General features: G+C 37.9%; 1 protein-coding gene across 6 annotated transcripts in view; it reads right to left on the reverse strand.

Moving 5' to 3' along the window:
• The window catches only part of DPY19L3 (dpy-19 like C-mannosyltransferase 3), a 69,287-nt gene that overhangs the window by 12,643 nt on the left and 42,872 nt on the right, over positions 1–13,772 (reverse strand). For 5 of the 6 annotated variants that reach the window (XM_055310108.1, XM_055310109.1, XM_055310107.1 and 2 more), the window contains 7 exons: positions 13,128–13,229; positions 10,801–10,874; positions 10,470–10,628; positions 7,454–7,576; positions 6,953–7,064; positions 6,098–6,154; positions 2,123–2,205 (listed from right to left, as the gene is read on the reverse strand). In XM_055310108.1, the coding sequence (XP_055166083.1) occupies positions 2,123–2,205; positions 6,098–6,154; positions 6,953–7,064; positions 7,454–7,576; positions 10,470–10,628; positions 10,801–10,874; positions 13,128–13,229 (710 nt within the window). The remainder of the gene's footprint in view (positions 1–2,122; positions 2,206–6,097; positions 6,155–6,952; positions 7,065–7,453; positions 7,577–10,469; positions 10,629–10,800; positions 10,875–13,127; positions 13,230–13,772) is intronic. The other variant, XM_055310110.1, reaches the window with a different exon arrangement.

The raw sequence follows: 13,772 nt of genomic DNA on the forward strand, positions 1-13,772 counted from the left end.
CATGTATCCTTAGGCCACGGCCTATTCCCCAGCACAGCTCAGACCTAGTAATGTCGTGGGCACATGTGACTAATCAAAGTACTAAAATGAAGCTGAAGGTCATATTTTATGTTTCAAAAACAGAAGAAATCAAGGCGAGTTAAAAGAATATTAAGTACATTCCTTTGTGTTTGGAATTGAAGGCGACAGACCAGAGCCAATTTAAATGTTGATTTAAACAAATACATTTTGTGTCTAAATAGACCCTATTTTGGCATATATTCATCATCACTTAAGCTTATTTCACAAACATGCCCAGCAGCTATTTTTGCAAAAACAATAATTTGGATTTGAAGAATTTCAAGGGAAAACAAGCAGGATTAGATCACAATGGAACCAATATTTTGGAAGAATACAAAGCTTTCCAGTTGCTGAGGGTTTTTTAGAAAGTAAAAAGAGGATGGTCTACATACGGGGAGAGAACCAGGTTAATGAGAGGAGAAAGTAACGAGCAAAGATTGCTTTCCCAAATGAGAGAAATAACAGACTAACAGACTGCCTTCTTTACACCCGGAATATAATCTCTCATCCACAATTTTTCAGAACCAGAAATGTTACTTTAAATAATTTTCTGCGAGGACAAGCACGAGAATAGAGGCTCTACAGTAAGTATGCCCAGCCCGCCAGTGCCAAACACAACCCCGGCTCTGCTGGGGTGCATCTTTATCACTGATGCTACTGTTCGTTCCTGTAGGACTGGCCAGTGGAGGTGGGATGTTTACAACAACGATGTAGGTAGATCCACCAGGCCCCCCGGCCTCAGGAGTATACCCGACAGCGGGTGCCCTGCACCATTCGTAGCAAGAGTGCAATTTTAAAAACAGCAAATATCCGCCTCACCTTCAGATGTACGTGTCATAAATTTCTAGTTGACTACAGTTAATACAAAGGTAATTAGCTTTTCTTTACATGAATAACCCTCTTTCCCCTCCCACACACACACACACACACACACACACACACACACACAATAAATACTGAAGGAATTATTTACTCTATAATTGTCTGCCATGATTTAAAGTTAAATAAATAAATAAAGACAAAGCCCTGCTTTGTAATCTCAGCACTGGAAATATATGAAAAATTATACTCACCACATCTAGTCAGAGCCAGTCCGACATTGGGACCAAAGCCACATATATATATTTTAGGCATAAATCTCTATAAAACCCATGTATTACACTCAGGAGACCTAAGCTATCAAACATTTACCATCTCTTAATACACAAGCGGTGCTAAACTGTACTGGTTAGTAAACATTCGTCATGAGCAAGTGCCAATATGGCTACTAAAATTCTAAGTGATGGAGACGACACAGCCGATGCCTTTGGAGTATGTCACACAAGATTGGTGACATCTATTTACATGTGAATAATTACACCGCTGCTTTTTGGTTGTAAAGCAGGGAAATACAGCAGTACAGGGCCCAGGAACAGTGCTCTGGGTAGAAAAGTTTATTCGTGCTGGTGGGAGGCAGGTTTCACTAACAAAGCTGTGAAGCACACGAAGTTCATCCTGATGCAAGTGCTGAGGCAAAGCAACAAAACGTGGGCAACAGTAAAAACCAATGTAATGCTGCACATGACCGTGTTCAAGAGAGAAAAGACTTTGCGTTTTCGGTTTCCTTAGGCCTAGGCTTGGGAAATGTGCTTAGTTGAAATGTGCTTGGAGCTAGTAGGACTCTATGGTTTACAGTGTAATTTTTAAATGATCAACAAGGAAAAAGAATACTCTCAAGTGTCGGCCGTCACAGAAAATCTGAATGGTGTTGAAATGAAAGAAACGAGAAAGGTGGAATTGGTGGAGAGTGTAAAGCTTTCTTTCCATGACTGTCAGAGGCCTGGAGTATGTCCTCCAGCTCTGTTTCCCTCTCCTTGTGGGTTTTTTCCCTTCATGAGATCGTGGTTAGAGAGACTATTTCTTAAATGGAAAGAAACTGTTGCCAAACAGAGAGTTTTAAAGAAAAGCTTGAAAATGAATATATCTTCACAATTAGATTCAGAAAGAAGAAAACACCAAATGAGGTCTATAGTGACTCTTAAAAGGCACTTTACAGTTTAAAGGTTAAAAAAAATCCTCTTACTTAATCCAGTTCATCAGCTCCACTGTATCTGGATCATAGAATTCTCTCAACTCGGAGAGTTCATCCATCATTCCTGGCCAGAACTGAAATTAAAAACAAAACAAAAACAAAAACAAAATCCACCCCCACACCCACAACTATCACTAAGGTTAAAACGAAAGAGGAGAAACTGCATATGACTTGTGAACTAGACAAACAGGGCAGCTGCAGCGCTGGATCGACCTCACCTCCACAGTCCACCCTCCTAGCGTCAACGAGCCAAAGTCCGAGACCAGCTCGCCAAACTACTTGAGCCAAAGCTAGTAAGGCCTAGAGGGGTGGTCAACTTTTAAAACAAGAGCTTTCATTTTCTCTAGTAAAAATGCTGCCATAGGTGGGGTTAGTATCTAGGAAAACGTTAATTTGGATGTGACAGCAATGGCAACCGCGAGGAAGCTCACCGGGTACTGGAAACTGTGACTTCCACTGTGCCATCTACCCTTCAAGACAGAAAGTGCCCTTACAGGACAGCACTGCGTTAGAGCTGCAAACATGCGCTGGAACCCAGAATCTCGTTTCCTCCCCGCAGCTACCCCGGGAGAAGGTGGACACAGAAGGCGTCCTCCCTACTGCTATTTCACTAGTCCGCAGACAGTGGCTCAGGCAGATGACTTAGCCAGGTCACAAAGTGGCAGAGCTACCGCCTGCAGCCTGACTCCAAATCCATCCCCCCTTCACTGTGATTACACGGTTCCCGCTAGAAATCTGGGCAAATGCCTTGTTGTATTTTAATATAATTACAGGTACAATGGGAGAGAGGAGTATTTGAAAGTAGGACTCTCCAGGAAAATCTGGTGCATTTGAATATTCTATTTATGCCACTGATGCCTCCTACTCAACTTGAGAGAGTTAGGGTGATGCAGAGAGAGTGTAAATATCCCACTCTGAGCCCACGGCTTTTCTAACATAATTGCCTGTTTAATTCAACAATTAATTATATGTTCACTGCTGTATCAAATGACAATTGGCTAAGAAGCCTTGATCATCTATATACGTCTAGAGTGAACAGCAGAATTCCTATGTTGGAAGAAGGCCACTGACGATGGGTCTGCGCTTCACTAAAGTAGAAAATGTAATAATTTTATTTAAGAACCAGGAACTGGAACCAGAGTGGCACCTGATCGGTTGGTGGCTGTATTTTAGCCCTGTCACTTTCCCTTCTTCTCATCTCATCTTTGGCCATTTTTTAATGCTCATTCTCATCTTGTTTCCTGGGTGCATGAACCAGGAAAGATGCTGGTGATGGAAAATCACTGCTGGCTCCAAGTTTTAGAAGAGATGTAATCAGAGTGATTCAATGATACCTGTGTAATATTCCAATTATTCCTACAAATTGGGATAATCAACAGAATGCCGATTTTTTAATGACACGTCCTCATTCTTTTGGTATAAAATATATTTCAAAATCTGTGAATTCAATGGATGTGAGATATTTTTCTAGCGTGGGAGTTGCTGTTGTTAATTCTGAAAATGTTCAAATCTAGTAATATCACCTGTAAACTTCTTAAACAACGTGAATATAAGTGTTAGATTAACTAACTGCTGTTTCTAAATGATAGGAGATTTCAGCAACACTAGTAAGTTAATCAACACGAGGGTAGTAATTTCACTAAACTCCCGACTTTTGAGTGAAGTGCATGCTTTTCCCTTCTAAACGGTATTGTCCTAAAGAGACATAAAGCAAAATTGCTACCATTAACAAGAAAATCTGAAATCCTTATTACAATCGCTCTGTAAAACTCAAAATCAGGCTTTGAAATATAGGAGTTCATTTTACTTAAAGGTAGTTCTGTTCAATAGTTGGAAAACAGCTTCAGTTTCAGGGTACTTCTTAATATACATAACATCTTTATCGTCTTTGTGATTTTAAATTTTGAGAGGCTGGAATATCTAAAACATTTGAACAGTGAAAGCTGGATGCATCAGTGTCTCTCCTGAAGTCCAGTACCAAGAAGGGCTATGTGGATCAGGCCAATCTTTGGAAGGAGTCTTCCAAGTTACTGACTCTCTTACTCAAAGAATGTCTACATAGATTTCCTGGAAATGATGGCTTTTTTGTGCTATCATTTTTTTTTTTTATAGTAATGGTTTTCAAGAGGGGTGGGTAGAGGAAAAGATTTTGTCCCACCCCTAAGGGGATGTTTCCCAATGTCTGGTGACTTCTGACTGTCATGATTGGAGGGAGGTACTACTGGAACTTAGGGGGGTAGAAAGTAGGGATGTTGAGACCCAGGACAGCCCCCTAGAACAAAGATTTATCTAGCCAGAATGTCAGTAGCGCCACTGCCAAGAAGCCCCGTTCTATGCATTAGCCCCCACCCAGAGGGCCATGGAAAACACATTTCTAGACTCCCAAAATTTTTGATTCAGTAGGACTGGTCTGGAGTGAGCCACAAACCTCTGTATTTCTAACAAGTTCCTAAGTGATGCTAATGCTGCTTGACTGGGGACCATACTCTGAGAACCAGTACTGTATAGTGTAATTTATTCTATACTGTCCTTCCTCAATTTCACCAAGAACAAGAGGTTTAAGTCCCCAAATAGCTGTAAAAAAAAAAATCAATAAAATTCCAAATACATGGCTGAGACCTAAGAAGTCAGTCTATGCACACAGAGACTCAGGAAAAAAGATTGTGATTGTGTGCGTATATCTTTAGTGCGAGACAAGAAACATGATGAGCTCAATCTTTCCTGCGAGGAGGGCGTTTTATCACTCAGAACCAATGTGAAGAGGTCAAGTTACCTCATTTGTTACTAAACATATATTCTATTTAATCTTTAGTTGTTGCCTTCCAGAGGTTTTAAGGAAGTTTCATTTATTTACATTTAGGGTAATAAAATTCCCAGGGGCAGGGTGGAAGAAATAACCTATTTCTATGTTTTCTAGTATCTGAGTTAGCACAGTGCTCTACCTGCAACAGTAAATGTTTTGATAAATAGGAACATTTAGATAAGTCATACTTATTGGAAATATTTACAATAGAATCATCCCATATTACCAAACATGATTTTTAGCCTAAAACCTTGGCTTCAGATAAAATCTTACGTGAAGGGCTAAGCAAATAAAACCAGAAGCTGAGCACTGCTCTAGCTGGGCCTCTCCATGGGGGACCCCCTCCTCCTTGCAGCCTCCGCCCAAATGAGGGGCTGGACACAGTAGAGTATGAAAGTAAAAAAACCCTAAACTTAGAAAAATACGTCAGATTCTTTAAAAAGAGTGGGTGAAAGCTCAGTTCTATAGCAAAGTCTGGGCTCCCTGCCCAGGTACAGATTCGAGCCTCTAAATCTCAAAGACATGACAAAAGGGTCACCAAACAGTCAGCCTGACTGGCGACTCCCTGTCTCTTACAGAAGATTCTCAGAACTAAAGCACACAGTTAAAGCTATTTCAGAAAGCAGTCAACTGAGAATATGAAGAATTTCACAATTTCCTATTGAAACTGAAGGACAGCTAACAAGGAAGGCTAAGAGGCTAATCTGGGACTGTACATATTTACATACGCCCAGGCTCTTACAAAGATGATCGTAAGCATCTAATAAAACATGCAGGTTAAAGTAAGATGCATTTCGGTATCTCTTACTCTATAAAACAGGTAACGGGGGTAAATTATTTTTCTACTTTATTCATTTCAGTATAGGTCAGAAAATACCTTTATTTTCAAAATTTGCATTAGCTGAATAGTAAGTCAGTCAAAACCAAAATTAATTAGAAAAATTAAACTGTGGTTGTTTTTGCTATAATGTTTTTACTTGTTAAATTCTATTTGGGAAACAGATCAGTTTTCCTGTCAGTGCCAAATGCCTTCATGAGAAGCGAAGGAGATGTCTGTGACCTCAGCAAACCATTCTATTTGCCAATAACACACAGAATACAATGAATCAAAGCAATTATTCTGCTAAATTAATGATGGCAAGAATGAGGAAAATCAGTCTTACCTTATAGCACAGATACAGCAGTATTAATATCGGTACTGAATATCGCATTATACATATCTATATAAGAAAGACATTATTTAGATCACAGGTATTTTTTGCCTTACAGTGTTGCTTTGTAAACATAGGACTTTTTTCTCTTTAAAACAACAGAAATGTACTTTAATAGAGCCCGATTCTCCAATTTGCCCACCATCTAAGTCAATGTAAGGGTCGGGTCCCAATCACTCATGAGATACTCACAGCTTCTATCATGTTGCCACCTTGTGAAATTACACGGGAGAACAACTCAAACTGCATTTACAGCCTATTAATCATAACCATGCACTTATTAATATTTGTTCTAGGTATAACTTATAATAGTGATAAGTCTGGATAACTGTGGGATTATTGGTGATTTTTAATTTTTCCTGGTGTGCTTTACAGTATTTCTAAATTCAGTATAATGAGCATATCTAACTTATGGTCTGGTTAAAAATAAAGGATTTAAAAAATTAAATTAATAATAAAATTATTTTAAAAATAACTCCTTATAAAATCATGTGTCAGGGCACTTGATTTTGGCTCAGGGCATGATTCAGGGTTCTGAGACCGAGCCCCACCTCTAGCTCTGTTGCTGGCCCTGGAGCCTCTTTGAGTTTCTCTCTCTCCCTCTCCCTCTGCACCTCCCCCTTCCCCTGCTCACGATCACTGTTCAAAATTAAAAAAAAAAAATCATAATGTGTCAGTTATCTATTTTCAGCTTCAAACTTTAGTTTCTGTTTCATCAGGCAACTACTGAAAACAACAAGAATTGGTATGAAAGAAATCCTAAAACTCTTAGCAATAAAAGTGAAATGGCAAAGGGACAGCACTGACCCTCTTTGGGTTATAAAGATGGATTGACTTCAGAAGTAATTCCCATATTTCAGGGCTGCATAAACCAAACGACGCGAAGACACACATGTGCGACGTCCAGAGGTACTTCATTCTGTAAGAACAGAGACAAGCGAAGTTCGACAAGTGCCAGCTGCGGACAGACTGCAGTGTGACATGCGACACAGCTGTACCGTCTGTGATAGGAAAATCTGACTAAAGCTGTGCAGGAACCATCTGCCAAAGGGTTAGTTATGAATGTTACTGCCTTTCGAGAAAATCATATAAGTAAAAAGAGAGGAATGTTGGTAATTAGGGGAAAAAAACTGGTTATTAATAATATTTTGTACTGGAGAAGATGCTTAAATAAGGACATTTTTATGGGAAGCATAATTATCAGTGAAGAAGAGTGTTAGTTTCCAAACCACATTGCAAAAATATGTCAGGTAAAGAAAGGGTGGTCGAATAAAAGACTTAATCAAGCAAACAGATAAAGCAAAATACCTCATTGTACTCAATGCCAGGAATCCAAACAGAATGGTATGTATTAGGTTGTAGGCAGTTTCTGGTTTCAGGATGATTGTGCACTTTCCCGTCTGACCCGTGGATTGCTGGCTTTTGGAGTCACTGAATAAAATAGCACACATACAAAATTACAGCTGGATACATAACTTTAAGTTAGTTAAATCTTTTTTAGAGATACCAGAAACTTACGCCTTCGTGATTTAGAAATGTGTTATTGCTCTAAGATAAAATGAATCAGCATCACTCAATTCTGAATTCGTGAGGATAAAACTGTTATAACTTAATGCATTAATAACTAAACTTCAACCAATTTCATTTTAAGTAAAAATTTAGAATGTTCAACCCTTTAAGTTACAGGAAAATAGAAAAAATTCTTTTGGAATCACTTAAACTGCAAGGTATCTTTAAAGATACTTCATGAGTTACTAGCAGTTACTAGCATTTTACAAGTTTTTACAAATAAGAAAAAATAAAAATGAATCCATAAATGTGGAATTCACTTCCTTTATGAACAAATGATCACATTTTAACCAACCAATACCTCATTTAACCAACCAATACCTCATTAAATATGTCTAACATGATTTTTTAAATCAAACGTGGCTATATTAAAATTAGACCCATAAAATAAACAATTCCTTATCACTTAACACCCAATTCTTGCTCTATTTTCCGTTGCCATTGTTTTTTTTTTTTTCCCCAGGGTTTCTTTGAATTAGGACCCACAGCTTTCATGCTGCATTACATCAAGATCTCTTTAAATTATTTTCAATCAATAAAAGTATCCTCCACTTGGAGGCCGTTTATTGGCTGAAGGAAACATATCATTTGTCCTGTAACTACTCCCACCTTCTGGATTTGGCTGATTGTCTCCCTGTGGCGGTGTTTAATACATTTCTGTATTCCCATGCTCCTTATAAACTTGTAATTAGATCTAGAGGTTAATTATTAGAGTCAAGTTCATTTATTCTGGCAAGAACACTGTATGGGGGATATGCTATACTCTAAATTGCATCACACTGGGGAAGTGCATACTGTCCTATCTGGTTGTCTGAACTTTAGAGATGCTAAAATGGGCAAGTGGGTTTGGATGTTGCACCATTTGTTGTCAAGGGAGTGAGGAGAGAGAAAGAAGGGCTGTCAATTTAAGATAAAAACAATACCTTTTACAAAGGCCTCACTTACCCTTCATAAAATCCCATAGACTTGGAATATGTATGATGGTTCCATGCAACTAGAGAACTCTTCTTTGCTAGAAATTCATCACCCTAGATTCACATGAAAATTAAACTGATATTCTAGGGTAATTTTCACCACTGGTAATAATCTTTACTTAGATGTTATATATTACAACCCAAACTCTGGCTTCTATGCTGCTACTAAAAGATTGCTCTAGACAAAGAGAACATATATTCTCATCATGTTCCCTTGATACCTAAGAGAATTTTGCAACACCTCTCCCGATCTCCCCGACCAAGCTGGAAAGCTCTGATTAATCCCATATATACAAAGCCCATGAGTTAATCCCCTTGCGATCCTATTCTTCACATAATGCAGATGTGTTGCATAAACATAATAGTATCATCCTTCCTAGTACTAAAATGGTAGAAATACTTCAAGTACTTGGCATTGATAAAATATCCTTCAAATTATTTAAAAGCTAATTAAAAATAAGATACTATAATTCTTAAATTACTTTAATTAATGTAATGCTTTTCTTCTAATAAGGTTCTAATACCCCTACCTGGTAGATGAGGATGCTCTAAAATCTTTACCTACAATCATACACCAAGTCAGCTTGCAGAGACGGCTCATAGATTCACATTGAGCATGGCAGACATTTTCACAAAATACTGCAGGCCAACTGAACTTCCTGCTTTGCATGCAGTCTAGAGTCCTGTCGACACTTGGCGTGTCTGGAATAATATTAAATTACACTGTCTAGAATAATTTCCATCTATTTTCACAGGGCTAAATTTTATCTTGGGCTAAATATCGGGCTAAGAACACTTCTGAAAGATACTAAAATAGTTTATAGTCGATGAAATATTTTCATGGTTCAATGTGGCTTCACTCTTAATAATCATAAAACATCTCAACTGATCTGGACTCATTTTAATGCCCTTTCTCAGCTCAGCTCTCTGGTGGCTGCGAATCACAGCTCACCAGCACCTTAATTGGCAAGATAACTACAGAGAAAAGGGCTTCCTTCTGAGCTTCATTAAGTTTTCACAAATGACAGTAGCTTCAATTTCTTACACTTAATTTTCTTTCAATTTAACATGGATAGTAAATGCAGAAACCTCCATCGGCTTTGTAGGTAGGTATTCTACAAGCTTTAAAAAAAGTCTTTATACTTCTGTGCTCTTTCTTTTAGCAGATTAGTAGACATGTGAGGTTTTTGAGACATAGTCAATTATTACTGAAGACTTTGGTGCATGCTAATAGTTATGGTCCACTCCAATTTTATAAGACACAACAAAACAAACAATAACTCTCAATATTTCACGAGCCATAAAAAAGGCAGCTAGATGAAAAGGAGAAAAAGAATGGGAAACTAATACTGAGAACAAAATGGAGACTATGAGTCAGTAATAATCACCAGTTAATGACAACTAAAATCTACAAAATATTCTAGAAGTGAGGTACCATTCTAAGTACTATTGTTTGAACTTTCGTACTTCTGACAAAACCCCATAGAGGAACTCCTCTGAGTATCCTCATTCCATAATAAGCATAAGGCGGAACTGGCTCGAAGAGGACAGAGTTCCCAGACCTGTTTTTACTGCATTGCCTGCTGTCTGCTGTCCCTTAGCTGGTCGATCCTTAACTACTGAGCATGTAGTCCACTCTAATCTGGTTACAATCCCCTCCCCTTGAGCTGAACAATACTACCCTGTTTGTGTGTGATATTTTGAATTTCAACCTTGTAGTTTTTCTGCAACACAGACCAAGTTCATTAAAGCATGGGATAGGTTTCTGGAACATGCCGTACCTGAGGTTATGGAAGGCAACCGCTAAGGCTGCCATCACTGTGATGGATAGAACAAATATGTAAGCATAAAAAAGGAGAGTATCTGAAAGCCTTCCGAATGTATTAAAAGGTAAGAGGCCAAATGCTTCTTCACACAGATACAGATTTGCATCAAAATCTCTAGGGAACAAATGAAAACAAAGCCAAGTATTAAATTCAGTACAAGATAAGTAAACCACAAATTTTTCCTCAAAATCAGCTTGGAATTAATAGTTGAAGGCATAATGACAACTTAAGTTTTAAAGTCCCTGTTGAATTAATATAAAAAAGCAAATTTTAAATTCGGTCATACCTTGTTGCTCCAAACCCAAATTTTGCCTTCAGAAATTTAAATATGTGTTCGTCTGACTTCAGATTAAGAATTTTCTATCAGGGAGGAAGAAAATGAAAATTGTTATTAGTGCCTTATGCATGGTTTCCTGATAATTTCCCATTGAATACATGTATTTAGTGTCTAGTTTCACTGAACTGTGTGTGCATATGTTTATGAAATCCGCAAATATTCTCAATAGTTGTTAGAACTGAGGAATTCTAACACAGGGACTTTCAAGCCCTCTCCGTTCCTTTTTTCTTTTTTTTAAGCAGAATCATTTTTTAAAATATCTTACATGTTGAACTTAACATGTAAAATAGATAAAAGGTGAGCTTCTTTGGTCTCAGAGAGAGGGAGAGAGCTGAACCCCAGTAGAGTACAAATTTTTTGATCAGAAAACCAATAATATGATGATCTGAAACCTCAAACAGATACAGAGCCCACAGGGCCTGTCTGGCTTTGGGGTTTCTGTCTGCAGGCACAACTGATAGAAGATTCATCCACACAAAGACAACTAAAGGCCCCATGGTGGCCCTCAGGGTGAACTGACAAATGCCAGTGCGTATCATTAGTGATTATAATTTTAATTCATATAATTTTATTTTTAATATATATAGTTTATAAAAATCCATATAACATAAATGGGTGAAGAAATCCTGTCAGAAGGAAAATGAAGATAGAAAAGAAAAGAAGATGAATCCGTGAGGTTTCAAAGTGAGGTTAGTACATAAAACACATTCACTAGAGATGATCCACAAATTTGGGCTTAAAACATTCAACTAGTAAATGCAGACAGAGATAGAAGCCTAAGTTCTAAGATTAAAACAAACCAGTTGTTCAAAAGAGATGCTAGCCCTCCTAGAACTGAGACTCAAGAGAAATTTTCCCCATGGGTACAGTAAAAACAGCAGGAGTCTCAGAGAAGGTTTTTTTTTAATTCCTCTCATTGTATGTAGTTGGCAAGACATCAAGTACAATTCAATAGATGTTATTCTTTGGGAAGTCAAGAATCAATGGTCCAGGCAGGCAGCTCTCTACTGGCTTAATCCAGGCACAGATCACTGAATATCTAGAGCGGGGGGGAATGGATGAACTGCGTATCTTTCAGCCAATCCTTCAGAAATGCTGATTGCTCAGCTCAAATAAGCTTTTGATAAGTACTGAACTGTATGGGGCTTAAGAACATAGTGGCAAGGACCCGGAGTGGAAGTGTTTAATGTGGCTGGATGAGTGAGAGCCTTTGATAGTCAACAGACAGGAAGAGGGACTGCCATTCTCTTATGGAAGAGAAGGAGTCTGTCTTGTACATGCAGATGTCTCCTGTTCTGAAACCAGCCTTCTAGAAGGGGCAAAATCATCTTAATAAATCACTGCGGTTCTGTAAAATCAGTTTATTATCTCTCTCTTTTTTTTTTAAAGTAATCTCCACGTCCAACATGAAGCTCCAAAGGGCCATACCGAGACCAAAAGTCACATGCTCCACCAACTGAGCCAGCCAGATGCCCTGCCACCTTATTTACCTTAACCCAATTAAACAAAAGTCATTTTTTTTGTACCAGAGTGCAAGAAAATGCTCTCTAAAAAGCAGAATTTTTAAATTTAGAGAAACACTTGTTTAATGCTTTTAAAGTTGAGCTTTTAAAAAGTTTAATAACTCACAAAGTGAGTTCAAGTTAGAACATATTAAAGAGTATGTTCTCATTTATTTGGGGAATATAAATAATAGTGAAAGAGAATAGAAGGGAAGGGAGAAGAAATGAGTAGGAAATATCAGAAAGGGAGACAGAACATAAAGACTCCTAACTCTGGGAAACGAACTAGGGGTGGTGAAAGGGGAGGAGGGCAGGGGGTGGGGGTGAATGGGTGACTTGCACTGAGGGGGGCACTTGACGGGATGAGCACTGGGTGCTATTCTGTATGTTGGCAAATTGAACACCAATAAAAAAATAAATTTATTATTTAAAAAAAAAAGAGTGAACAGGGGCACCTGGGTGGCTCAATCAGTTAAGCATCTGCCTTTAGGTCAGGTCATGATCTCAGGGTCATGGGATTGAGCCTCATGTCAGGCTCCATATCCATACTCAGCAGGTAGTCTGCTTCTCCCTCTCCCTCAGCTCCAACACCCACCCCGCTCATGCTCTCTCTCTCTCAAATAAATGGGTAAAAATCCTTTAAAAAAGAGTGAACAGAAATCCATGATTAAAATCAAGAAAACTGTTATTGAGACAAAGTTAAAGCAGAGCTTGTTACAAGTAAAACTGGTCATTCTGTAGTAATGTAAATTAAGGGTTGTTTTATTAACCTACCTTAATAATGCTGTTGAGAAAAAGTGTCAAACACAAAACTGCAAATAAATGTAACAATAGTTTCCCAAGCCTATTAAGGAAGCTTCCAGTCTTCAGATTTTTCTAGAAATTAAAACAGTTGAGTTTTAATTCTTAGATTATTTTGTAAACACTTAAGATGAGATTACTTAAGGATTTAAAATATCAGATCATGCAACATACAGAGAAAATATGTGGAAAATATAACCTAATTTTTATGAGGTTACAATGTCTTAATATTTGTAAATTTCTAATATAAGAGTAAATGAATTCCTTAAAATGCTTCAAAGGGCAGAGAACTGTCCTAGTCTTCCTTTTTTTTTTAAAAGATCTTTGCAACCAGAGCATGGCGTCTGCCAGAAGGTACTCAGGATACACGGACTGAACAAATCTTGTGATCATTGATCCAGTAATTCAAATAGCACAGACATAGCCATAACCCAATTAAATAAAAGAGCTGTCAGTATAAAAGAAGGTAAATTGTGCTCTTTGATACATAATAGTTTTCTCATAATCCTTAGATAACTTTACAGATTATCAAATATCATCTAAGGAGTTAAATATGCATGATTTTTATTTATAATTAAAGTTAGAAGGATGAATGAGAACTACTGTTTTAGATAATCA

Source organism: Nyctereutes procyonoides, unplaced genomic scaffold, assembly GCF_905146905.1.
Source record: "Nyctereutes procyonoides isolate TBG_1078 unplaced genomic scaffold, NYPRO_anot_genome, whole genome shotgun sequence".
NCBI classification, from domain to species: domain Eukaryota; kingdom Metazoa; phylum Chordata; class Mammalia; order Carnivora; family Canidae; genus Nyctereutes; species Nyctereutes procyonoides.